This window comes from Anguilla rostrata, chromosome 16, assembly GCF_018555375.3.
Source record: "Anguilla rostrata isolate EN2019 chromosome 16, ASM1855537v3, whole genome shotgun sequence".
NCBI classification, from domain to species: Eukaryota; Metazoa; Chordata; class Actinopteri; order Anguilliformes; family Anguillidae; genus Anguilla; species Anguilla rostrata.
In genome coordinates this window covers 18,124,703-18,151,060 of record NC_057948.1, presented here as the reverse complement: position 1 = coordinate 18,151,060, position 26,358 = coordinate 18,124,703, and the positions used below count along the sequence as shown (strand labels likewise).

The 26,358-nt window shown below is 56.0% G+C and overlaps 1 protein-coding gene across 3 annotated transcripts in view; it reads left to right on the top strand.

The window, feature by feature from the left end:
• znf609a (zinc finger protein 609a) overlaps nucleotides 1-26,358 on the top strand; it is a 110,416-nt gene that overhangs the window by 74,423 nt on the left and 9,635 nt on the right. For all 3 annotated transcript variants that reach the window (XM_064313430.1, XM_064313431.1, XM_064313432.1), the window contains 2 exons: nucleotides 17,848-18,073; nucleotides 25,891-25,978. In XM_064313430.1, coding sequence (XP_064169500.1) covers nucleotides 17,848-18,073; nucleotides 25,891-25,978 — 314 coding nt within the window. The remainder of the gene's footprint in view (nucleotides 1-17,847; nucleotides 18,074-25,890; nucleotides 25,979-26,358) is intronic.

Here is a 26,358-nt window from a genome sequence, read left to right as displayed (position 1 = left end):
TCCAGGAACGGCGCGCGGGCCGTTGGGGCCTCAAATGAAACAGGGGGGTCGCTGGAGCAACGGAGGAAGGGTCGCTGACGAAAACATTTTTTTTGCCTTTTTTTTCTTTGTGAAAAACGTTGTTATTGGGGTGATCTTTTCAGTGGGCCTTTCCAGAGTGCTTGTGGTTTAGCCCCTTTGGGAATCAGCTGGCAAAGAGACCGCACCTTGTGTGTGTGTGTGTGTGTTTGAGTATGTGTGTGTGTGTTGTGTGTTTGAGTATGTGTATGTGTGTGTGTGTGTGTTTGAGTATGTGTGTGTGTGTCGTGTGTTTGAGTATGTGTATGTGTGTGTGTGTGTGTGTGTGTGAGTGATGTTCCTTCTAGGAAAGCCAGGCCAGCTTCCAGGAAAGCCCCTGTGTGCTCTGGCTCCCCAGGCTGAGAGCTGATCTGTGCACAGGCGGGCGTTATTGCTTTATATCGCTGAACCATCGGAGTTATTTATACTCGCTGGTCTGAAGGCCGAACAGTGCTGTGCCTGTGCTCTTCACAAGCAGGGCCCGGCGTGTTTGTTTTAACTTTTTATACCCTTGTAGGCTGGTGTTTGTGGAAAGGTTTTTACAGCCACCGAGGCTGGCTGCCAGTCTGTAAAGTCAAGCACAGCTCTGTTAAGCTGCTCCCTCCACACCCACTCAGGGCCTCTCCATACACGCGCACAGTGGGCCTTACTGAAATTACTGTGTTTAATCCAATCTGAGGCTCCTCCATCGGATCCTCCACCCAAAGGTCACCCGCCGGTGTGCCCACTGTGAGGATAGTGTGCGACAGTACGCTTCCTGGCGTTCTGTGCGTGCGGCAGCTCTCCGGTTGTGCTGCGTGTTGAAACGGAGTGCTTTATCTAGGCCTGTTAGTGTGTTAGTGGCAGAATGGCACGTCATCAACACCTCCTGAAGGCAGAACTGGCTGTGCCATCCACTCCCCAACCCCCCCCCCCCGGCGGTTTGAGGGTGACCGAGGCCTGGGATAGCAGCTGTGGCACAGAGGGCCTGACTGTCTCCTACCCCCCCCCCCCCCCCCAGTTTATTTTTATCAGAGCTTTAGCGGATTAAGTGCTTGAACTAACGAGGTCATCAAACTGCGATGCTGTTTTTCGCGAAGGAGCCGGGTCTGCCAGGGAAAATGGCGGATCAAATAGATTTTTCTTCCTCCAGTTTCCTCCATTCTCCTCTGTCACCTGTGTTTAGCAGGTATGTGGGAAGGGCTTGTAATTTTCACTTGCCGGAGTGATGTCACATCTTTTGATGAGACAATATTTCGGCCTCCGTCTGTCTAGCACGTCCGGCATGGACCCTTCCCAGCATTCCATCCACACCCCTTACACCACAGCTCCCCTGTGTGTGAAATGACATCACCTCCCTCCTCAGTGGACTTCAGCTCTGCTGGGTGGCCCTGTGTCAGGAGCCCTTCTCCTCTTAGAGGGAGTTTTTGGAAATGGGCTCTGGCCCCCAGGCTCCTCAACAACAGGGCCTGCGGGGGGCGGGGGGGGGTGCGTGCAGGGGGCAGGGGAGGACTGGGGGGCCCATCGGGGGGGTGCCAGTACGTACTCGTGCCTGTGGAGGAGGGGACAAGGGGAACAGTGTTCATCTTAGCCAGAGAGCGGGAGCAGCTCCACTCACACAGGGGGCCAGGGACCACCCCCAGCTCATCTGTAGCCACAGTCCCGTCTCAGTTTACAGCCAGGAGAAAAATGGACATTCCCCTCAGCAGAGATCACGGTGCTCAGCTGCCAGAAGGTAACGTTCTCTTTTTAGTCACGTTGGTCTTTTTAACATTCTCTCAGTGAGCATTGAGACTAAGGACTTCTAGCGAAGTAACGAAAGCAAAACTTTGAAATTTAGCGACAAGCGCAGAACAAACGGAGCGTGCTGTGGGACGGTCTCTGCCACGCAGGGAAGGAGGCGCGTTATTCGCAGGGTTCTGAATCTCCGGCAGTGTAAGAATGCGGAGTGGGGGCGGGGCTTGCTTTGGAGAGGGAGCTCAGAGGCTGGGGGAGGGGAGCGCTGTAGTCTCTGCAGCAGTGCTGTGGGAGAAAGTCTGGTCCGCTCGCTGCGCCACGCGGGGGGGGAGGGGAAGAGGTTTCTGTCTGTCCGCCATGGCGGGAGGCCCCGCCCACACGGGGGTTTTCGGCAGCACAGGAAACCCAGGGGAAGACAGAAGCCTTCTATAAATACCTTGCGGTGGCGTACCCTTGGGAAACGGCGCAGGCAGAATAACAACTTGTTTTGCAAGTCTAACGCGTCACAAAAGACTGCGCAGGGCGAGGAGGGGAATCTCATTTTGTCCAAAGCTTGTGGCTCAGCTTTTTAGAAACGATAAATGAACAAGGCCCCTTTCATGTCCGGCAGCACAAAACACGCTGGCAGTCTGATGCCTCCTAGCCAGGCTGCTTTACCCTCCTGTTCGCCTGCCTGATGCCTGAGCACAGCGCCTGCGGGTCACTGCAGGTAGGGTACCGCTCGCATCGCACCAGACAACCTTTACCCTCCTGTGTGCTGTGCACACATTTGCCTATCTTTTTTAAAATCTTTTTTTTATGCAAATGTGAGCTTTTTATCTATAATGGATCAGAGTGGATAGATAAACCAACATTAACGGCACAGGTAAAAATAAAATACGCTTTGTTGCATAGTTTTGACCCAAAAAGATCTGCAAGGTCAGATACAAGATTTGTGGCCTTCGTACACTTCAGATAATTTTGTGATAATGTGCTAACAAGAGGGCTGGTCTGTTATGACGTTGTGGGTCAACACACCAAAATGTTGGAAATGTCAAGATGGCCGCCGGTAGGCTGTCCTGAAGTATTCAGGAGCTGGCAAGAAGCTGCGATAAGACGCCGTTAAAAAGTAGCTAAACGCACTTGTACCCACTTGGAGCAAATGCTGCTGATAAACCTTCTCCCACAGGATGTTGAGTTCACAAGGTGTCTGAAGTTGCAGATTGACCCCTTTAACCCTGAAAGGAAGATGGAGGCTCTGGCAGTGTGGCAAGCCTGCTGAAAGGGCTCTTTTCCTAAGCGAGAGCGGAGTTTATGAGACTCCGTCCGTCTCTGCAGATGCCCTGGGGTCTTATCAGCCAGCCCAACCCTCTTCAGCCTTCCTCTGAGAAGCAGCAGATTTATTCCCGGGCTTTGTGTTGTGCAAGCGAGCAGCAAGCCAGCAGGGCTGAAGGTGGCATTCATGAGTCAAATCCCTCTAAATGGATATGAGTGGAGTGACAGTTACAGGGTGCTGTAAGGTCTGAAAGCAAAAGATGTACCTCAGGACAAGTGTCTCTCTCTCTTTCTCACTCTCCCACTCTCTCTCCATTTATTTCTCTCCCTCCTCTCTGTTTTTAAATAATAATTTTTTGAAAGTTAGCTTAAATGGATAGTTCACATTTTTTAGACCTCGGTCCTCTGAGCTACTTGCCACAAATTGATGAATTGGAGACTTGTCACCCCATGACAGCTATTTAAAACACTATTAATTAACCAAATTTAAACACTTTGTCATATGTTTATTTGCTTCTAGAAATATATAGGCTATGTTGTTATCAAAAATGTGCTTATATAGCGGAAACATTGTATTTGTTAGTTTAGCTGTAAGGGGGTGATTGTCAGCCCCCATTAATCAGTGCTATTTGATTACAGACCTAACAGCTAACGGGGTGAGCTACACATACTCAAGGCAGTAGTGTTTGAGCCCGACATGTCCCCTGTTTATTGCATGGTTTGTGGTGAGTAGCTCAGTGGACCTGGGTGTAAAGAACTGTGAACTATCCCTTGAATTTAACTCAGGTTGAGTACGAGAGTACTGTAGCAAGGTTGATTCTTCTTTGGGAGCAGTTTTCTAAACTGTGACTGGTGGTCGAATGGAAACGGCGTGGTTCTCTCTCCCCGGCCGAGCGAGCGGCGCGAGGCCGTGTCTAAGCAACGGCCCGGGGAGGGAGCGATCCGACGCCGCAGGCCGCTTATCTGGATCTGCCCCGCCCGCCCGGCCCCTCAGTCCAAGCTCCAGCGGCTGACCTTGACAAGAACGGGGATTATTATCGTAATAAATACCGCACTTGTGGAACGGCTCGGGTGGGAGCGGGAGCGGCGGGGCGGGGGAGGGGCGGCGTATCGGCTGTTTTTCGCGGCACAGATGGGACTTTGTGGAGCGAGTCGCAGGGAGACGGGTCCTGTGAGAGCAGCAGACCTCCCTCTGCGTTTGGTCTTTTCATATGGGCTCCTGTAGATGTTCCCTCTGGGATTTCTGAGGGAAGCTGAGGAGTTTTGCTGGAAGCAGGGACTTTACTGGGGCGCTGTTGTTTGCCTGTATTGACGAAGGCCAGTGCAAATCGGAACGCAGTACATTCACTAAAATCACACACATTAACCAGACTGTGGCTGGGAAAGGTGTTCAGTGTTGTGTGCCGTGTTCAGCTCTGCTGAGTGAAGTCTCTCAGCCCATCTGGTGAGAAGAGGCTTCCTGGGCCTGCTATCGGGGAGAAAACGCTTCCCACAGCGCTTCCATTTTCTCTGCCCACAGCCGACGTGGAAGAATTCAGGTGGCTGTACTCACTCAGCAGAGGGGGGGGGGGCCACTCCACTCCCTCACACTGCGCACCCCCTCCCCCCACCAATCCCTTCCCCCAGCCGGCATACAATGCCAGGCACTGGCCCAAGTCAGCCAGCTGCAGGGGGGGGAGGGGTGGGTGGAGGCAGGCTCACACTGCGACCAGAGAACTGTGTAGCAGGCACCTGCTGGGCGCCAGCCAGCCAGCCAGCCGTACCTCTGAGCAGAAGGCTCAGCTGCAGTCAACCTCTCCGTCGCACTTCAGCCACTGCAGTCCGCTGCCAGCAGCCTCTTCACCTGGGGGAGGAACATGAGTGGTGGAACAGGGCTTGGGGTTGATCTTTATTTTTGTTCCTTTCTCTGGATGTTCCCATTCTCTGAATGTTTTTTTTTCTTCTCACACTTCAGTAATACGTGACACATTCTGTTACACACGAACGAGGCAGCGCTTCCCGCTTGCAGCCATAGCTACTAGGTGGCACGTCTTGTCTTCTTTGAGTAATCAGACAGTCACTGGTCTTTTTTCTTTTTGTGTGTGTGAAGAGGAGCGGCTAGGCTAGCTCTGCTACCTGCTCGGGCTCTCAGCTCTGCGCACAGAGAAGCTGGGGGCGTTGCGAAGCACAATCTTGACTGTAAAGGCTTCTGTAGAAATGTGTTGTTCCCCTCCCCCGCTCCTCCCCCCCGCTTCTCCCGGTAAGGTCATGTTACATAAAGCACAGAGGCCGCTTTCTCAGGCCACACGAGCAGAGAGCGTTCACCTTGAGCAGAGAGGGCTCTGTTTCCACGCACGGACCGGGAGCCAGAGGCGCTCCATATAGCGGCTAGCGGCCGCGCCCTGCGTCGAGCGCCAGGGCGGGAGCGAGAGCCGCATCCCCGGGCGCTGGAGCAGCCGAAAGCGGCGCTCTGGCGGAGTAAGACTCATTTAAACAGAGACATGGGGTGTTTTTACACAGAACAGCTGACTCGCTGCCGTGGTGAATACACAGCGAGGCGGTAGCGGCCCTGCGAATCGCGGCTAAGGGGCCGCGGCGCCAGCGGGCCGAGCGGGCCCGGCTCTTCGCTCGTTCCGGCCGGCCTCGGTTTCGCCGGGGCGCGTGGCGCTCTGGCGTCTGTCTGCGTGAGCGCTCCGTAGCGCTGGAGCTGGAGTTCAGAGACAGAACGCTGCCCCCTTCTCCCTTCCCCTTCCTCTGCTCGCGCTCACCAATTAACCGTCAGCCTGGCGCATAGCAACCAAAGGCCGTCGCCATTTCAAGACATTCGCACGCTCACGCTGCCTCAGACCAGTTTCAGACGCCTGAGCGTCCCTCACCGGGAGAGCTCTGCTCTGCGTGAGCCGCAGAGGGGCGGGGCCTCACCTGAGAAGCGCAGCGTAGGAGACGCGTGATTTCCTCGCCTCTGTCGAGCCGTGTGACCTGCGGGACTGCTTGGGGTGACACAGCTGGGTGCTCTTAGAAGATGGAGTCACTCTTCCTTCTCCGCCTCTCATTCTCGCGTTTCTCCGTCGGAGCCAGAAGCCGCGTGGGGGACTTCTCCGGCTCGCCCCGGGAGCCGCAGAGGGCCAGGCGAGCGGGGCGTGCGCTCACCGGCGGTTTTTAAAGGGGAGGGGGAGGTTTCACGCGCCCCTTTGTGTGCCGTGTCACGCCCTCCTCGCTCCCAGGTGTCCCTGGGAAGGCTTGTTTATGCGCACCGCTCTTCCTTTCCAAATTACAGGTGTTGACAAGGTTTCGCCTCCCCTCCCCCGCCCTCGCCAGCTCTGAGCCTGCTCGCGTTGGCGTTAATGCCGCAGGTAGCTGGAGCAGAGGAGGCTGCACTGTAGAGCACCTGCACTGATTGTCACTGAACGCCAGTAAAGGGCCTCTTCAGGTAAAGCCTTTTTTTTTTTTTTTTTCTCCCAAACTGCCTGTTTTGTTTTTTTTTTAATCAAATCAGGTGTTGAATGTTCTTTTGTCTTCAGCTGAATATCAAATTTTACACGGCACTTTAAAAAGCTTTGAATTGCCAGAGGATGTCATTTAATCAAATCGTTTGTTTTTGCATCAAGGGTTTTCAGAAAGGACGATTTCATCTCGATTTTACGTTTATTTTTATTAATTTATTTTTTGAAATTTTTTTCTTGCTCGTTGATGTTGCTGGGTTGTGAGGAAGGATCGGCTGCGAGTCTCCTCTTAGCAACAGGTGAATAGCAATCTGAAGCTGTTGCTAAGGCCTGGAGATGAAAGGGAACTCAGCCCTCCAGGCTGTCTGATGCAGTTGCCTCCCCTCTGGTTTGTGTGGAAAATGTCTCCAGCGCCATAGATTCTTCTGTTTGGCTTCCACCCCTTCAATCACTTGCGCCTGGGACAGCAGATACTGCTCGGTCAGGGAGGCTGCCAGCTATGAAACACAAACACGGAGTTCTTCAGCTCTCAGTGGAGGCTCTCAGAGCGAAGGCTCTCTGTGACCAGGTATTTAAAACAAGGCGTTCCTTCTCTTTGTTTTTTTCTCGTAGCTGTGCAGCTGCTGTAGCCGTTGAAGCCGGTGTGGATGTGCAGCCCTAATTGCTGGGGGCTGAGTTTGGAACGTGCTGATGTTAAATGAGCGTTTTCGGGAGGGCGCGGCGGTCAGTGTGTGAGATGGCGCATGTCGCCAGGCTGCTTTTCTCTGGGCTGCACGACAGGTTGCATGCTGGGATTGTAGTGTTCCCGCGGCGTCGGTCCTGGGCGGGGAACATCGGAGCAGGGCGTGGCAGTTTTGCGCCGGTCACGGCATTGGCCTGCGAGCGGGTCGCTGGCTGCTGCGGCGCTCTCCCCGGGCCTCTGGCTGCGTCGCATTAAACAGCGCGCATGCTGCAGCCCCGCGCAGCGCCGAATGCGCCGGCGCCAGTGATTTAAACGAGTGCTTGCATTGCGACTGCGGCTTGGGCTCTTCCGCCCCATGAATTATAGATGTTTGGTTTTCTTAAATCGGTGCTTTTAGACGGCTGAGGTACAGACTTGCTGAGCGGTGCACCTGCGCAGCCGTCCTGGTGGCAGCTTTATAAGGGTAATTAAAGCGGCTCTGGAGCGCGCTGGCCCCGCAGCCGCAGCCTGATGCGCAGAGCCGGCGCAGCCTAATGCAGAGCCTCGCATACGCAAATGAGGCGCGCGCGCGAGGAGCCCTGCTCCGCCTCGTTTGTTGCTCTTAAACGACACGCAGGGCGGGTGCGAACATGAGCCGCGTTTGCCTGTGAGTGTGGGTTGCGAGGGTGCGCCGGCTCAAATTGAGCCTCATTTAGCTGAAATTACCGCCGTCTCCGCTGAAGTGGATGTGTGTGCGTGCGTGCGTGCGTGTGCGTGCGTGCGTGTGTGTTCTTCTCCCGTGCTCTTCCAAGGCAGCATTTATCTGCAGTTTGTTCGTACGCACGGAGTCTTTAAAAAGGGAAATGAAATGGAAGCGGTCGTCTCTCGGCCCGCCCCTTGGCGGCTCTGGCTCGCTCTGGAAGCCGCCTTTGCGGTGGCGTTCAGTCGTTTTTCGAGGGCCCCGGCGCCCGGCAGCGCTGGCTGTAATGCGCGCCCTGCGTGTGGGAGATCCAGGGAGCCGCGTTCCGCTCTAACAGCGTTTGAAGGCGGAGCGCGAGGCCCTGGGGTTGCGGGCGGCCGCAGATTCGGCTCCTCCGTAACTACCAATCCACGGCCTCAAATGTGGTCAGCTCCTGGGGTTCCAGGGTCCAGTACCCAGCAAATTACAGGCAGGTTCTGCCTCCTCCGATCCACATTCTTAATGAGTGCCGCTCTCTAATTAGACGAAAAGAGCCTCTCGGTGCCGGATTTGTTTTCAGGGCTGGCAGGACAGCCTCTTCCAGACTTGGCTCAACACAAAGCGTGTAACCATTCACAACATTTACACGAGTTTTATGCCCTGAAATGGTCTTTAGACTTAATTTAAACATACAGGTAACCCAGTCAAAAGTGATCGGTTTGGTTTGGGCTGCTGGAATAGGTGCTCTGTACACGTTGGTCGATCTTGGTTGCACTCGCTAGTTTGCATGTGCGTGCGCGCGTGTGCTTGTAGCCGAGCGCTTGCGTGTTTTGACCGGACGTCGAGCGTTTCACGTGGCTGCTGGCCTACGGCTGTTGTGTTATGAGATGCCATTGCATGTCGCTGGTTGGTTTCAGTGATTGCCTGTCAGAAAGCCTCCGGCTGCGTAATTGGTCACTGCTGTGGCACAGCCGGGCCCGGTGAGGAGTGGAGAGGGCTCTCGCAGTGAATGTGTGCTCAGCAGAGACCTTTAAGAGCAAGATTAATGCCGCCCCTCTTCAGTCATGGTCCTCTGTTCTGTGCCCTGTCAGGGCTGTACTTGTGCAGAGTGCTTGTCCTGTTCTGACCTCCACCACTCTTTGCATGCGTCACTTAAAATGAATAAATCAGTGACCTCTGATTTGCTGTGAGACAGGCTCATTTAAGCACTGCAGCTGGCATTTGTAATGTCTGGAAAGAGCAGAAGCAGGGTTTGATGTGCAGTTTTAAATTAAAATGTGTTGGCCAAAGCAACAGAGTGTAGGTGCTTAGCTTAGCAGCTGGTACAGTATCATTCCAGGCTACTTAGCTGGCGCTAAATAGAATCAGGAAAGTAAACGAATGCTTGTTCAACCACAACTTGGCTGCTTTAAGGTTTTGTGGTTTGATGACTGCATTCATAGTATCAAACCCTTGTTTGCTTTGGAATAATGGTTGACTGAAGGTATTACACCATCGCTGTCGTTGTAACCCGTTGTTTAGCTTGGGGAATTCCTCTTGCGCCACGCCTGGTGGCAGGAACGTGTGCAAGGCCAGGTACCGCGGCCGTTTATCCTTCTCCATCAGAGTGGGTGCCTGTGCTGTTTCTGTTGTCAGTGTTTGGGGAGAGCGTTGGTAATGTAAGGCCAGCGCGCAGGGCGTTGGGTCTGAACTCTGCGTGACATCAGCGAGGCTGAGGGCCCTTATCAGCGGCGGGTTCGGGGCCGGAGGGCCGCCCGCCCACGCGTGACTCACGGCAGACCCGCCCCGCCGTGCCCCGCCCAGCCCATGTGACACCCGGGGAGCTCGTGCCCTTTCCCAAATCAAACACGCCACCATAAAGCCTCCCTTTCAGGCTGCGGCCTGCATACCGGAGATGGTTATCGGCCTGCGCCGGCCCTGCGGCGGCCCTGCGGCGGCCCTGCGGCGGCTCTGCGCTGACGGGTGACACGCTGGCGGCGGCGGAATGTTTACAGCCGGCTGCGATAAGCGCCCGCGTCACGGGGGAGTGCAAGCTCAAGGACGGGTGAAAGTGCGGCGCGGGAGCGCGTCTCCTGCAGCCGAGGCTCGCATCAGACAGGAAGTCCTGTTCTTCCGCTCCGATTGGCGCGTCTGATTCAGATTTTGCCTGTGCGTGGGGCGTGACGTCCCCGAGCCGCGGAAGAGCTGCTGCTGAAGAAGAGAAGAGCAGCTGGCTTCTGTGGCGCTTCTCTCCCCCGTCCTCTCCGTGCCCCGCTGTCCCGCTCTCCTGGCTTTGTCTGTGGACCTGTCTGAATGGGCTGATCTGAGCCATCTCGTCTTCCAGAGGAGTGTGCGGCAGGCGGATCTCAGTCTGGCCTTTGTGGGGAAGGCGAGCCGGGCCGCTTTGATGTCAGCGCCTACGCGCTTTTGGGGCGTGATGGCAGAGGCAGGATGTTGCTCGTTCTTTAGCCGTGTGAGGCCACGCCCCCTCATTCATGCTGCTGGAGCTGTAGCGTGTCACCATCTCACGCCTCCGGTCTTCAACCACGGCTGTTTCCTCGATGGAAGCCAGTTGTCCTCTCGGGCCCTCCGCTGGCCTGCGCGTGGAGAATGCTGCCCATCTCAGGGCCCGTGTGAGAGCCCCCTCCAGAACCCCCAGAACCCCCTCCCCCCCCCCTTCTCAGAACCCCCTCCAGAGCCCCCGCCGTCCTCACCACGGCAGGGCCGCGCGGCCCGACCCTCCCAGCCCCCCAGTGGGCAGAAAGTCCGTCACAGCTCAGGCATCCTGGCCTGGATAGCGGGAGGGTGACATCATTTCCCTGCGCCACGGGGCCGGCGCTGGACCGCGGAAGAGCCCGGGGCGCGGGAGGGAGCGCGCTGGAATGTTTTAATAAGGCAGAGGAATGGAGGGCTGGCCGCGGGGGGAGCTCCCTGCTCTCGCTGGCCTGCCGTTGGCCCTCCTCCTCCCCGACTGCGTCTGCCAGCGGTTGCGTTCTCTCCACCGAAAGCCAGCCCACAGGGGTATGGCTCCTTCATGAGTGGTTTCGGCTGTGGGAGGCTTTCCAGACCTCTGTGGAACAGGGGTGCAGCTCCAGGAGAGGGGGGGGGGCTCTTCCCAATGGGAATCCGCAGGCCTGCGTAACCTCAGGTTCCCCCCCCCCTTCCCCTGAGTCGGGAAACAGCTTGTTAAGACACTATTTTTGCACCAGTGCGTTTTTGTCGGACAGCAAGCTGACAGGCTAAATCAAGCATGTCAGGCTGGCTGTGTGAGAACCTGGCAGGCCTGCGCCCGTCCCACTCCGGCGTGACCCCATCAGCGTAATTTGATTTAGGGGAGCTGCTTAACTGGGCTTGGCAGTGCCACACAGCGAATTGGTAATAAGAGACGAGGTGATGAGAAACACCAAGCTGCTTTCCCTCTGCGCAGACCGAGCTTCTCCAGCTCTCAGCTGCTTTCCCTCTGCGCAGACCGAGCTTCTCCAGCTCTCAGCTGCTTTCCCTCTGCGCAGACCGAGCTTCTCCAGCTCTCAGCTGCTTTCCCTCTGCGCAGACCGAGCTTCTCCAGCTCTCAGCTGCTTTCCCTCTGCGCAGACCGAGCTTCTCCAGCTCTCAGCCTACTTTCCATCTCTGTCCTGTCTTTCCAGTTAACCCAACCACACGGCCTGTACCCAGCCCTGTCTTTATTTAGCGTGCCACATAAAAAATTTAAAAAAGTGCTTCAGGTGAGATGTGTGTGTGTGTGGTGTGTGTGTGTGTGTGTGTGTGTGTGTACACATACACTCACACACAGTACACACACACATACTGTGTACACACCTCACCTGAAGCACTTCTTTTAAAACATGGCACGCTAAATAAAGACAGGGCTGGGTACAGGCCTTGTGGTTGGGTTAAATGGTTAACTTGGTACACTGCACGTTCTCATGCTCAACTGTCAGTCGCTCTGAAAGCGCTTGTTTAGCCAAGGTACATATGTGTATTTATATGTGTGTGTGTATGTATATATATATAATGGCCTTGTTGTCACGCACTTGGCTGGGAGAAAATTAAATATATAGAAACTTCCTCCTCTGCCTCTGGGCCGCTGCTGGTGCTCCAGAGTCCGCAGAGGAGAGCCTGAGCCACAGACGGCAGCGTAGCGGCTCTGCGTTAATGTAAACCTGCCTGTCCTGGCCTCTGGGGCGGCGCTCTCCTGGGTGTAGAAGGTGGCCTGCTCGCCCTGCGCTGGGGGCAGAGCCCCGTAAGGCCGTTTGGGCTGTCAGGGGTCACAGGTGGAGCACGGGTGCGTTCAGCCTGCCGGTCATCCCAGCACTGCCTCCCGTTCTGTCCATAAAGGACACTGACGGTGTAATGAAACACCACCTATTTAAAAACGCGGAGGCGTTTCAGTAGCACGGTCCAGAGTAATCCTCCTGCCATCCGCGCGGACCCGCGGCTCAGTTTAGTGATGCTGGCCCCGAGCGCGGCGGCAGGCCGGGGTTTAGGCCCGAGTCCAGCGAGGTGAAATGGCCGCCAAGCAGCCGCTCCGCGTATCTGAGCCCCTGCGTGGGGGCCAGTAGACCCAGCGCGCTCGCCGCCATCGAGAAACGGCCGCTGTCCGGGCCCTCCGTGCGCCCGCTTGCGCCCGCGTTTGACGGGCCTGACCCCCCTCCAGCGCCCAGCACAGCCGCGCGGCGTGGCGCGGCAGCGGCGGACTGCGCCGGTTCTGCACCGCCGCGGCGCTCTGAGAGCCACCGCGGGACAGCGCCGGAGAGGGGAGCGTGCCGGAGAGGGGAGCGTGTGTGACTCTGCGTCTCTCACTAACACTGCGCTCTGGAGCACCTAGAGAAACCAGCCTATAAACTCACAGGGCAGGAGAAGGGGGAGAGTGAAAGGGAGAAGAGATGGAGGGAAAGGGAGAGAAAAAGAAGGAAGAGATAGAGGGAAAGGGAGTTAAAAAGAGAGAGAGAAGGTGGAGGGAAAGGGAGAGAACTCAAGCCTTTTAAAACAAACACACAGACACACACACACACACACACACACACACACACACAGTGCCTCGGTTTTACAGCCCTGAAGACATTCTGGCTGAATATGCTGCCCTTGCAGAAGGATTCATTGGCAGCTCCGACACAATCAATAAACAGGATTAAGTTTATGATAACACAATTTTACAGCGGGATTGTGCTGGGTTTCCCTCTTAGGGCTGTGGCATTAGAGAAGCCGCTCTACACGGTCTTAAGCACAACCTTCTTTGAGTGTGAGCAGTGAATGTAAACAAGTGTTTTTAAAATGGATTTTGTCTTTATTACGAGGTTTAAGTAAGGTTTCATTATTAGCCTATTAATGGTGCTGCATTGTGCTTTAGGGGAGGGTTGGGCTGTGTGGCTGCTGCTCCTGGATTTCCTCCTTGGTAGAGTAGGTTTTGCCAGGCAACGCAATGGATATCACACTGAGCCAGGCGAGCCGGCAGGAGAGAGGTAATAACCAGGGCGTGGCACACAAACGGCATTAGCTACAATGAAACGGTGCCTTTTATTCGCTCTGAAAATTTCCCTTGGCGGGGAAGCCATGTTTCTCAGTGTTATTACTTTGGCCATTGCTCAAATTAAGATGGGTGGAAGTGGCGCTCGGTTGAAGTCGTTACTGGCCGTTAAGGACGAAGCGCATCCAGTCCGTGATGAGCGGAGGCCCTCCCGCTCGGACCCGCGCCCTCGCCGGGCTCCCGCGCCGCGTCTCCCGCGCCGTCCCTCATTTCCAGCGCCGCCTCGGTGATGTCCTCGGTGATAAGAGCCTGTAAGAGCCTCATCTGCAGCCCCGGAGCCTTTGAAGACACCAGCTGCTCCTCCTTTAATTAAAGGCCGCACTCTCGGCTCTATTCATCTGGGAGCTTGTTGCTTTAGGTGAGCACACAGGGAAACGACAAGACCAACAAACAATCGAGCTGCTATTGTGGCCGCCCCAAACACCTCCTCTCCCTCCCCTCTCCCCTTCCACAGTCTCCCTTACAAAGAGCTGCTTCATCGCATTTGTTTTGAAAATCAGCGGAAAAACAGCTATGCAAATGGCCCACCTTCTCAGGGCTCGGCAGCGAGGCATGCTGGGAGGCTGAGTGGCCGGGAGCTTTTGTGCTGAACATCCAGCCCTGCTAATGGATTCTGTAATGAGGAACGAGGGCCAGTTCTCTACCTTTCCGCCTCCCGCTTGGCTGGGACGCGCTCGTGCTTTATGATAGGGGTCTAACGATGCACCGGTGCAGTCAATACTACGTGCAGATGAGTCATAGCACAATATTTAAATGTCCATAATCGTATGCCGGCTTGCTCTCTAGCCACACAGTCAACATCATCGTTTATATTTCTGACATCTCGTCATCACTCGCGACAGTGCCATTTTTCCTTCTGTTAAACGTGACGTCTGAAGTTTCTTCACTCTCACCCTCAGGGTGCTCGTATGTATACGTTGTATACATTGTACCCGTGAGGTTTACACCCCTACTTTTTGACACATCGGTGTACCCTCAGCCGGCAGGGGCACCACGTATATGGAAGCAGTCGACCGCTCGAAATCCTTCTCTCGCCGCTCTTCGCTCCGTCGACAGGCGTGCCGCAGCACCGCCGTTTCGCCCGCCCCTGCCCGCCCCGTCGCGAAGCGGTTGGCCCACGCTCCCTGGGGCCGGACTTTCAGGCCCGTGTGGGAGCACGCTTCCCCGGGAGAGCGCCGGGAACAAAGAGAGGCGCGTGGAGAGCGGAGCTTCGCCCACCTGTGCGCTCCCTCCAGTCTGACGCACCTGCGCGGAGCTTCGCCCACCTGTGCGCTCCCTCCAGTCTGACGCACCTGCGCAATCACCCTGCGCTGGCTTCACTGCCACTGACATCTGCCACTTCAGCCCCGCAGTCTGTTACGCTCGCCTGCTCTGCCCTGCCCTGCCCTGCTCTGCCCTGCTAGCGCTCCCCTGCTCTGCCCTGCTAGCGCTCCCCTGCTCTGCCCTGCCCTGCCCTGCTCTGCCCTGCTCTGCCCTGCCCTGCCCTGCTCTGCCCTGCCCTGCCCTGCTCTGCCCTGCTACGCCGCTGCCTGCTCTGCCTGCCCTGCTAGCGCTCCGTGCCTGCTCTGCCTGCTAGCGTCCCTGCTCTGCCCTGTAGCGCTCCGCCTGCTCTAGCCCTGCCTGCCTGCTAGCCCTGCTCTGCCTGCTAGCGCCCTGCTCTGCCCTGCTAGCGCTCCCCTGCTCTGCCCTGCTAGCGCTCCCCTGCTCTGCCCTGCTAGCGCTCCCCTGCTCTGCCCTGCTAGCGCTCCCCTGCTCTGCCCTGCTAGCGCTCCCCTGCTCTGCCCTGCTAGCGCTCCCCTGCTCTGCCCTGCTAGCGCTCGCCTGCCCTGCCCTGCTAGCGCTCGCCTGCCCTGCTCTGCCCTGCTAGCGCTCGCCTGCTCTGCCCTGCCCTGCCCTGCTAGCGCTCGCCTGCTCTGCCCTGCCCTGCCCTGCTAGCGCTCGCCTGCTCTGCCCTGCTAGCGCTCCCCTGCTCTGCCCTGCTAGCGCTCACTTGCTCAGCCCTGCTAGCGCTCGCCTACTCTGCTCTGTTAGCGCTACGCTAATGTGACACACCCGTCTTCACACGGGCTCAACCCGTGCAGGGCGTCCGCACCTTCATAAGAGGCTGAGCGCTCAGCACGCCTCCTCCGCTTTTAAACCTGGTCCCTGTCCATCGGCGTGTTCCTGCCTCGCCAGGTCGCAGCTATGAGAGCTGGCGTGGCTGCGTGCGCGCGGTGTGGGTGAGTCAGCCTCACGGATCGCAGGCCTGGCGCAGATTTGCATGCGGATATAAATATCATGAGCCGTGTGTCGTTTCTTTGAGAGCGTCATTCTGCCCGTGCCCCCGTTTGGCCGTGATGCCAGCCCTCGCGGATCCGCTGCACGCTACTCCGATTAGCCACGCGCCCTCTGAGACGGCAGACCGGTGTACCCGCGCACTGCGCATACCACGCGGCCTGCGTGATGCACTGCGCATACCGCGCGGCCTGCGTGATTCACTGCGCATACCGCGCGGCCTGCGTGATGCACTGCGCATACCGCGCGGCCTGCGTGATGCACTGCGCATACCGCGCGGCCTGCGTGATGCACTGCGCATACCGCGCGGCCTGCGTGATGCACGCACGCGCCGCTATGTTGCCTGCCTACGCGCGCCTGCGTGATGCACTGCGCATACCGCGCAGCCTGCGTGATGCACTGCGCATACCGCGCGGCCTGCGTGATGCACTGCGCATACCGCGCAGCCTGCGTGATGCACTGCGCATACCGCACGGCCTGCGTGATGCACTGCGCATGATTTATTCTCTGGCTGCTGGGTTCACCTTCAGCGCCGGACCTCAGAGGCGCGGGACGACTGCCAGCGCTGTGAAATGGCCATTCAGTAACACGCTGTTCCAGCAGCTATTTCTGAAGAGCCGCTTCCTGCAGAAGCAGAGCGGAATCGCTGAGAGAGCTGCGCAGGACCGAAGACACGGTGGCACCAAGGCAGAAAAAAAACCTGCTGAAGAGGGAGGAAGTGGAGGAGATGATTGAAGCGTGGCGAGAGTGTTTATTTCATCCGCCCACAGACGTGCCTACAGCAGAAAGCAGAGGCAGGATGAGTAGACACCGATAGCTGGGTGCTGAGGTGGGAATCGCCAGCGATGAATTGTGTCATGTTCTCCACTTTGAAACTGGAGCAAACTAAGGAGAACAGTAGTGAGTACAGAGCGGCTGTGGCTGTGGCAGAGGAGACGCGTGTGCACGCACGCTTCAGAGCTCCAGTGGCTTATCGGCCCTGCCCAGCACATCCAGTCCTGATGGTGCGATATTCACACATCACTCTGCTGGAAGGTGTAAATAGTACCGCCTGCTGTAGGGTAGGGTGCCTCTTGCTGGAGCGGCTGAAGGGGTGTGGGGCGCCAGAGCTTTTTGGTCTGACTCTGCCGACGGCGTACCCGGCCTGACCCAGGCCAGACCCAGGACTGACCCAGGATACGCTCGTAAGACAGGCTGACGGGCAGCGATCGCCTGGCCTTTTCTGTCCACAGCTCTGCCGGTGCAGCAGTGCAACACGACACCGCGCTATTAAGGACATGACCAGGCCGGCTCACCCCTGATCTCAGCACTCCAGCCAGCCAATCAGAAGCTCAGCTGGGCTTCCGCGCTCCTCATTTGCATATCCTTCGCAGAGACCGAGCGAGGCACGCGGCCACCGGGTTCAGGTCCTCCTCGCTGTGTGAGGCTCGTCTCCGTGGAGATGGCTGCTCACTGCGGTGAGGCGGGAACTCATTTACACCTCCAGTCTGGAAAATGAATGACATCGCTGAGTTATTTCAGTCCGGGGTTCTGAAGTGAAGTTTCATCATGTAAAATTAGAATTTGAATTTTAGGAATATAAGATCTCTTCTCATCTTTTGATGGGATCTAGGTGTTTTTTTAAATTAGTTTAAGAGTAATGGAGTGTTTTTTGGGGCTCTCTTGCTGCTCTTGCGGTTGGAATGGCAGCTCTGACACTCGCAGGTTCGCGCGTGCCCGCTGATGAACATGGTTAATTAAGGCGGGAGCTTCGCCGCGGCCCGGCCGGCCGGCGGATGAATAGCCCGGGAGCGGCGCAGCTCTGCGCTGTGATTGAGCGCCTAATGGAGGCGTGCTAGCCTGAGTGATCAGCGCTCAGGGCTGTGATGAGCGGGAGGGTGGAGGCTGCATGAGGGAGGCTGCAGGGCTCGCTGTTCCCACCCCGGGCCTCTCCGCTCCTCACCTCGCCCCCGCGCTTCAGTGGCGAGGTGTGGCAGGTGACACAGTGCCGTCGGAGGGCTCGATGTGTTGGGGGTTGGGGGGGCGGGTCCCTTTACCCTGTTACCCCAAAAGTCCCCTATCCCTGGAGTGCGATGTTGGTGCTGGAGGTAGTATCCTAATCAACATGACAAGCTGGGAGGGGCATGTGTCCGTAACTGAGGGGCAGCCCTTGTGTTGGAGCGTGATCGGGGGGGGGGGGGGGTACCAGGGTGTCTCTTGTCTCTCTCTCCTCGTCTGATCCTGGCAGCGATGTTTGTTTGCTCAGAGCCCTAACCTTTGCCTCTCTCCCCCCTCTCTGCAGATGGAGTCTCCGGTCTCCACGCCGGCCCCTCCCCCGCTGCACCTCCTGGCGCCGGTGGGGAACAGTGACATCGCCTCGCCGTGCGAGCAGATCATGGTGCGCACGCGCTCGGTGGCGGTCAACACGTCGGACGTGGCCCTGGCCACCGAGCCTGAGTGCCTGGGGCCCTGCGAGCCGGGGACCAGCGTCAACCTGGAGGGCATCGTGTGGCAGGAGACCGAGGACGGTAAGGCCGCTCGCCGCTGGCGCCTGGCGCTGTGACTGCACGGGGCCGCCTGCGCGTCAGGGACACAGAGAGCAGAGCTCACCTTCACCTGTGGCCTCTGGTGCTGGGAGCCCCTCACTCACAGGGCCTGGCCTGGACCTGCTCAGCCTGGTAGACCTCCAAAGAGGTCTCCATTCACGGCGAACATCTCCGCTTACAGCGCGCTGCTCGCATTCCCCAGCGTTCCTCTGGGAGTCTGGGATGGGTGTTTCTGTGGTGGAGGATGTGGGCTTCATGTTTGGCCTCTCCCTGCTGTAGCTTAACTTGTGCTGCCTCTTAGGTTCAGCCTCCAGCCAGACGGAGGACTGCGGTCAGCGCTGACATTTTTAGCATTAGCGTGTTCACGGTCAGTGTCGGGTTGTGTTCCTGAAACGAGCCGCTCAGAGGCCCAGCTCATCAGCCGCCGCGTTGGAAAGATTCCCAGCTTTTTAAGCTGTTTTGGAAAGTTTACCATCTCCGACTTGTTTTCACCATGATGTCGGCACAGAAGGGCTGAATGTGTCCTCTCTCTGGGGCCGAATCTCAGGGACAGAAAAAGAGAAAAAAAAAGTCATCTTTATAGAAGTGTGTGCAGAAGTGCCCGTTGCTCAGACAGTGCCCGCCAGAATCCCCTGAGCAACAGCATGGAAATGAGCTCATCTGCATTCTGAGAGCACAGGCAGCCGGACTGCTGTTTTCCTCTCCGCTCTGTCTGTCTATCTCCCTCTCTCTCTCTCTCTCTCTCTGTCTATCTCCCTCTCCCTCTCTCTCTCTGTCTATCTTCCTCTCTCTGTCTGTCTCTGTCTCATGCTCTCTCTCCCTCTTGCTCTCTCTCTTTCTTTTCCTTCTCACTGTGGTTGCAGTGTGTCTGATTTCACCCAGTCCAGAGGGTGGGCTGTAGTAGAAGCAGGGTGCACAGGAGTGCTCATGCCTCCTCCCCTGGTACAGGGTTTTGGGTGGGGCAGGGGGGCTCTGCAGTACAGGTGTGGCGGCTGTCACTGGCCCTAGAGTGCCCCCCTTTCAAGTCCTGTTTCATCTGCAGCGGGATGGGCAGAGGTCCGCCTCTGCCCCGCCGTGTGGGGGGAGAGAGGGGCTGTAGACCCTTCCTCCGCTGCCCTGCCGGTTCCACGCAGTTTGGGTCTGTTTAGAGTGGATCTGAGGTGCAATTTGAGGCAGTTTAGGGTTGACCAGAGGTGCAGTTTAGACAAATCAGAGGTGCAGTCGTGGGCAGTTTAGGGTTGATCAGAGGTGCGGTCTGGAGAGGCGAGTGTTGAGACTGAAGGGAGGTTCGGGTGAGCTGCACTGACTGAGGCAGGGGGCTGCACTCCAGGCTGGGCCAAGGCTGAGGGACAGACGTACAGACGTACAGACAGACAGGCTGGCTGATGGCTCTGATTAACTCAAGATGTTTTAGCAGACTCGCTGTCCCAAGGCTTCGTGCTGTGTTTTGGTATTGTGTCACTGCTGATGTAATGGTGAGATGGCTGAAAGGTGGCGAGGCCCGGCCTGCTCCGGTTTAGACCGCTCTCGCTCGACTGCGTTTGTTTCCAGCGCCGTCAGGCTGTTCTCCTGGCGCTCCCAAACTCTCCCCGCACTGCTGTAGTACTGTTTACCAGATCACTGTGCATTTGTCCCTCTCTTGATGGCTTTGCTCCTCCAGAAGTCCCTGTGCCTTTAATTAAAGTGCTGTTCATTTTCACCTTAAGGGCAGAATCTTTGCGGAGGAATTTGACTACCAAATGGCGACCTTTAGGTGTGCGGTGTTTATAGCCTGGTGCACGGATCAATGAGCCCCTCGCCATGGTGCTGTCGGACCCATCCGCCAGGAGGGGGCGGGGTCAGCCCTGCTGACACACACACACACACACACGTGTGACCCTCCTTTCGGAAGAGCCTCGCACCTCAGTCACAGGCGGAGGGAGGCCCACAGCTCGCCGTGCATCCTGGGAAAAGGCGCAAGGGAGGAGGAAAGAGGAGGGAGTGCCCCCCCCACCCCAGGGCAGCGATAGGCTGTGACCCCGGTCACCCCGGTGTGGCGACAGGTCCTCCAGAGGCCCGGCTTGCTGACACTGTGAAATGTCAGCTCTAAATCTCCTAAAGGTTTATTGCTCTTCAAGCACCGCCCGGAAAATCCCTCTAACAGCTCGCCTGAGTGCCCTGTGCCACCCGCGCCCGTCTCCCGATGCCACGGCTCGCCTGAGTGCCCTGTGCTGCAGGGGGGGGCTGTGCCACCCGCGCCCGTCTCCCGATGCCACGGCTCGCCTGAGTGCCCTGTGCCGTGGGGGGCGCTGTGCCACCCGCGCCCGTCTCCCGATGCCACGGCTCGGCGCCCCCGTCGCCCTCCCTGGGGTGCCTTAAGGTGAACTGGCGCACCCTTCGGAGCAATGTGGAAGATCCACGTCACGTTTTTTACTTCCATATTTAGGGCTGCGCTGGACCGCAGTAAATCTTTTTTTTATGTTTTCAGTTTAAAAGTTGAAATGTTTATTAAGATTTGGGAGCTCAAGTTAACATCCAACACATGCTGACACTCTCAGGCAGGCCAGTGCTCTGCCAAAAAAAGATAAAATGGAAAGTCTTTGAGAGGCGGTTGTCAAAATGGGACCCCTTTGAAATGTCTGTGGAAGAGCACCTTCTCTTTTATTTGGAGCGCTGCCATGCGGTTTGAAATGATCCATTTCTCAGAAGCAGCCTTGAAAAGGGGAGAGAAAAGGTCTTTCTTTCGTGCTCTTGAACATTTGAGTTTGGGAACGGCGCCATGCTCTGTTCCAGAGGGCCTGTCGGCAGCTGTGTGGAGATGTCATTGTGAGGAGAGGGCCTGTTGCAGGCTTGTGTCTCCTCATCCCGCGCACATGTAATGAAGTGTGTGTTTATGTGCGTAATAAAGACCCACACTTGACCCGCAGTCGTCCGCGCAGGAAAGTAGTGCTGTGGAAAACGGCTCTTAAGAGCCTCGGAACGGCTGTAGGTTTTATCCGGCCCGGAGCGTTCCCACTCCCGTCAACCCCGCCTCTCTTCCTGCCTTTGGCCCCGCCTCTCTTCCTGCCTTTGGCCCCGCCTCTCTTCCCTCTTCTTGCCTTTGGCCCCGCCTCTCTTCCCTCTTCTTGCCTTTGGCCCCGCCTCTCTTCCCGCTGTTGGCCCCGCCCTCATCCCTCTCTGCCTGGCCCCGCCCTATCCCCTCGCGCAGCCCCTCCTTCCGTGACCGTCTCACCAGCTTGGGCCTCAGGCCACTCTGCTGTGGCCCTTTTCCAGAGCTCTTCGCTGTGCCCCATCCGGACACATTGTGGAATGGTAATTGGAAGCTTGCCATGAGGAAGGCGCCGAAGCCATTTTCCATTGTTGACATCTTCATTTTATTTAATTTTTTTTTTCCTTCTTTCTTTTTTTGTTTCCAGTGGGGGGGAGGGGGGGGGGGGCACTGAAAAGCTGCAGCGGAGGCGTGTGTTTAATGGGTTCAAGGTGTGGATATCTGAGAAGTGGCACGGCTCATGTGGGAGGCTTGCCCTGGTTCTAACCTGCCCTGAGCTCTCAGTGGATTGAGTGGAGGCTTGAGAATTACAGCAGAAGCGAAGCAGGAGGGAAGCAGCTCGTCTGGAACGGGGGCGGGGGGGCTGCGGTTCGACAGAGTTCTCAGAGCCTGGTGTTCCAGCACAGATTCACTGTCAAAATCTCACCTTTCCATCACCCAGCAACCATTCCCCCACTCAGTGAGCCTGAAAGAGGGGCATTGCCCCCCGGGCTGTGGAGGGGCAGGCGCTCGGCTGGGGTAGACATCCAGGCCGGGTATTAGAGAATGGGGGGAACACGCTCGCGCACTTTCCCTGGGGAACGAGCACACAGCACGGTCAATGGAGAGGCACAGTTACCATGGCAGCGGCACTCCGAGACCAGGACTATATTAGAATAATGATATGATTGGCAAGTTCAGTGTTATTTTCTTAATTTTTCTCAGAGGAGCTATGAATCATCTTTCTTTGTATCTCCAGTTTAATTTTCCTCTTAGTCTGCCTAACTCTCAGACAAACCTGTCAAAACAAAAGGTTTTGTAACAGTGCAGTGTTAGATTTGGAAGTGTTGTTTCTCAGTCAAGTTAAGTGAATCGCTTTCCCCTCCCACGCTGTAACATAGATTAACACCAGATTAAGGCTTTTAGAATTAATTATGCCAAGTTTATCTTGCGTTTACGACCGTGGACAGCGTAGATAACAAAGTGACTTCTAAACGACAACACTTAAGAAAAGGACCTTTGCAAGAGCTGGAGCTTGAAGGGCTGCCGTTGGTGCCTTTGTTTCCCATTTGCATAGATGGCTTTTGTCTGCTTTGTCTGTTTGGCTGCCAGTCAGTGGAGAGGAAAAAATAATAAGACTAGTTAAATCACAATGCGGCAGAGGTCAGGGGTCAATCCCCTGAGACCTTGGCCTACGGACTTGACCTGCAGCAGGGGAGCTGATTATGGAGACGGTGCCCCTCTAATGAAACCCTTCATGGGGAAGGCGAAAGCGCTGACCCAGGGAAAAGAGGCCCGGCCCCCTCTGACAGCGTGTCAGCTCTCCGGTGTCAATGGGGAGCCCTTTGATAAAAGCCAGAGCCAAACCTGGAGCCCCAGCCGCCGAGGTGGCTTTTGTTGCTCCTGGGGGCAGTGGCAGGGAAGGGGATCGGAAATGACAAGCCATTTCACTTCAGAACCCGTGGGGGAGGAGGGGGGGGAGCTCTCTCTCTCTCTTTCTCGCCCCTCTGTTGTGAGTTCTGAGAGCTGATTGGACGGTTTCAGTCTGAGTCAGGAGGGCGCAGGCAACTCTAATGAGTTTACCAGAAGGGAGAGGGGAGGGAGGGGTCCCACCAGTCTGCTCTTCCACTGACCTCAGACTTCAAAGGGAAAAGACTTGTTTTTCAGTGGCTCAGTCTGGTCATTCTCCAAGTAGAGGTTCATCTCTCTGTCTCACACATACAGAGACACTCACACTCAAACACACACACAAACACCTTTCACCGCTCGCAAAAAACCCTTCACCCGTGGAAAACCCCCGATCCTCGTCAACTTCCCGCACTTATCTGCACATCACATCTCTGAAGTTTATCTGCTGATCTGCCCCACATGCTAGCTGAGAGCCTCAACATGGCCGAGCTGCAGTCTGATCTGTCTTTGTCACAGCAGTTGGGGCTTGTCTGCCCGCGATGTTTGCTGATTTTGGCAGTGGGTTGTGTGGAGTGAGGTATGAGGTATGCAAAACAGACACAGAGAATCCCACACAGCTAAGAGAGGCAAACAGCCACAGTGCAAACCATTTTAAAATCATTTAAAACATTTCTGTGTCCATTGTGTCCCAAGAGTTAAACTGCCAAATACACAAATCCTACATTTGTGTGGAGTCAACCCCCCTACCCAGTATATATTTTTTTAAGTTAATTTCCTGTTCAGTCACTGATCAGTCGCTAAGTGTGCTAAGGTGTCAGCGTTATAAGATGTTAATGCTAGTCAGAATGCACAGTTGTGAGATTTCAGGACCCTGCAGTGCTTGCTGTGTGTCCTGCTGTATAACTGCGGGCTGCCGCTGTGTATTTTTGCTCCACAGGCCAGATCAGGTTTTCTCCTCTAAGTCAGGAACACGAAAAGGGATTTATTGTGAGTTTCCAGAGACACCTTGAGTCAGTCTTCAGATGGCTGAGAAATCGTTTCTGTGCCTTCAGGACTGCAGGCTGGAAATGTGCGCTGCATACGGAGCGAGCCGTGCGTAGCTTAGCTTATCTTAGCTTAGCGTAGCTGTGCGCTGGCGGTGCCTGTCAGAGCCGTCGCTGTCCTCGCAGGAATGCGCCGGGCTCCCGCTGGAAGATGAAGCCTCGGTCAGCCTGGCAAACAGATGGAAATGAGTCACTTTGTTTCTCTCATTGTGTCTGCCACCGCTCCGTCCACATAATCCCCTCAGAAGTGAATTGGCTCCCTAATCTGTCGCAAGACTAAACCCGATGACCTGGCGCTCCCATGCCGTGCTCGTCTGTCTGCTTTAAGAGACGGGGCCAAAGCTGGGAGGGGGTACTCTTTTTGTTTACGCTTCATTTTGGTGAGATCGGTGCGGAAATTTGTATTGCGTGTGTGTGTGTGTGTGTGCGTGTGTGTGTGTGCGTGCATGTGGTCGCTCTCTTTGCTGTAAACATAACCCAATCCCCGTCCTTTGCGCCCACTAACAGGCCTCTTGCCAGAGCTGGTTTCCTCATAACTGCTAAGCAAATTGAAAAGTGAATAGGCTTCACATGAGAGAGAGTAAGATGGAGGGCGGTGGGAGGGGGGCGGGGCGGGAGGCCTCTCCTGGGCCAATAAAAAGTGAATAGGTCTGCAGGCAGCCAGCAGGCATTCCTCTGCCATTCGACACGTCGCTTCAGTGCAGAGCTGCTGGCACACTCGGGTCACCGGCGGGGAGAGGGCTCCAGCCCCTCTTCAAAAGCTCCACTGTGTGCGGTGGCGTGAGCCAGTTTATATTCCGCAGTGTTATTCTTTGTGTGCACACCTGTCTCTGAGCACCTTCAGCTGCACTCAGTCATTTTAATAAGCTGAGGGAGGTTTAAAGAAATGTTTTGGCTCAATTTACAATGACTTCAAGAGAATATTCTTTTAACTAATTATGTATTAAAATGATCAATGGGGGAAGGAAATGGCCGGTTAAAGTTAGATTTTGAAGGCTGTGGTGTCGACACTGTCTTGGTGTCTTGGAGCGTTGTGTGCTTCTGACTAGTCATTATGAACCTGAAGCTTTAGCTTATCTTCTGTGTAGAACACAGTGACATAGACCCAATTTTGAAGGTGCAGCGAAAACAGCGCTAAATTCGAGTGTACACACTGGCCATATTTGTGACTTGTGTCAGAGATCCTCGGATGACAGAGGAATGCATTGAGCGGAGTGATTTATCCAGTCAGCTGCATGCCACTGAATTAAGAGCAGGATGAGTGAAGCGCCATTGCTTCCCTTTGGAGTTCCTGGAACACTGAGTGCAGATGGCAGATGCTCCAGGACTGAGAGTCTGCTGTGATGGCTGCTGCCACCTAGTGGCAGAGTGCTAGTGGTTGGACAAAAGAAACAGGGGGAGGGGGTTCAGTATTTCTCTCTTTCTTCCTTCTCTGTCCCCTTTTCACCTTCTGTAACTTTGTTTCCAGTTCTTTCCCTCTTGTTTTGTCTTATTTCATTCATCTCTCAGTCTCTCATCTTCTCCTTTTTCTTTCCCTTCTAATTTCTTTCATTTTCCTTCTCCCTTGTTCTTCATCCTTGTTTTTTCTCACCTTTTTTTACGCTTCATTTTCTTCACCTGCACCTCTCTTTCCTTTTTCTGTCTCCCTCCCCCTCTCTTTTCCAGCTCTTTCTCTCTGTCTCACCCCCCGCCCCTCAGCCCTGAATCAAAGCGCTTGGCGCTGGATGAGCAGTGCTTCTCCAGACTGATCTGAGCGGGCAGGCCTCTGCTCCAGGCCTGCGAGCTCTTTTATATGCCTCAGTAGCTTTCAGCGCCACGGAAACGGGAGCCGCTGCAGACTGCTGCAAAGTCAGATGGAGGACACCGGCGAATCATTCCCTTCTGCTGCATACCAATGGAGCTCTGAGCAGCCGCCGTCCCCGCCAAGCAGCCCCTGCCGAAGGGAGGCTGAGCTCAGAGCCCCGGCTCGCTCTCGGTTTAGACGGGAGGGACGCAGGGGGCTGGGGGGGCGGGGGGGGGGGGGGGGGGGGGGCGGATGTTCAAATGAAGCCGTATTCAGTGCAGGAGACACCCAGCTCATTAGACCCTGTGCTGACCTCCGTGTCTCTGTGCCCTTACAGGAATGCTGGTGGTGAACGTCACCTGGCGGAACAAGACCTACGTGGGCACCCTGCTGGACTGCACCAGGCATGACTGGGCACCGCCAAGGTAAGCAGCCGCGCGGGACGCTCCAGGGTGAGCCCCCCCCCAGCCGCTCCGCACGCCACCTCCTGCTCCTGTGCTCTCAGCAGTCAGGAGATCACAGTGCAGGCTGATCTGAAGGGACCTGCCTCTCAGGTTTCTGCTCTCCAACGCTGCGTTTGAAATGCAGCATCAGAGTCCAGTTTTCAGCTTTACCCTGCGATGCTGGAAAGGCCCGTGTCTCAGAGTCCCTCCTTCAGAGAGGGCCAGGCTCCTGTCAGTGCTCCACCCTCTGAGCAGCCTCTCCTGTCAGGCTTCTTTTCCCCTCTTCCTCTGCCAAAATTCAGGCCCATTTTCTTTCACTTTGTAAATCTAATCATTTTTACCTTTCAGTTTTCCAAACTGCA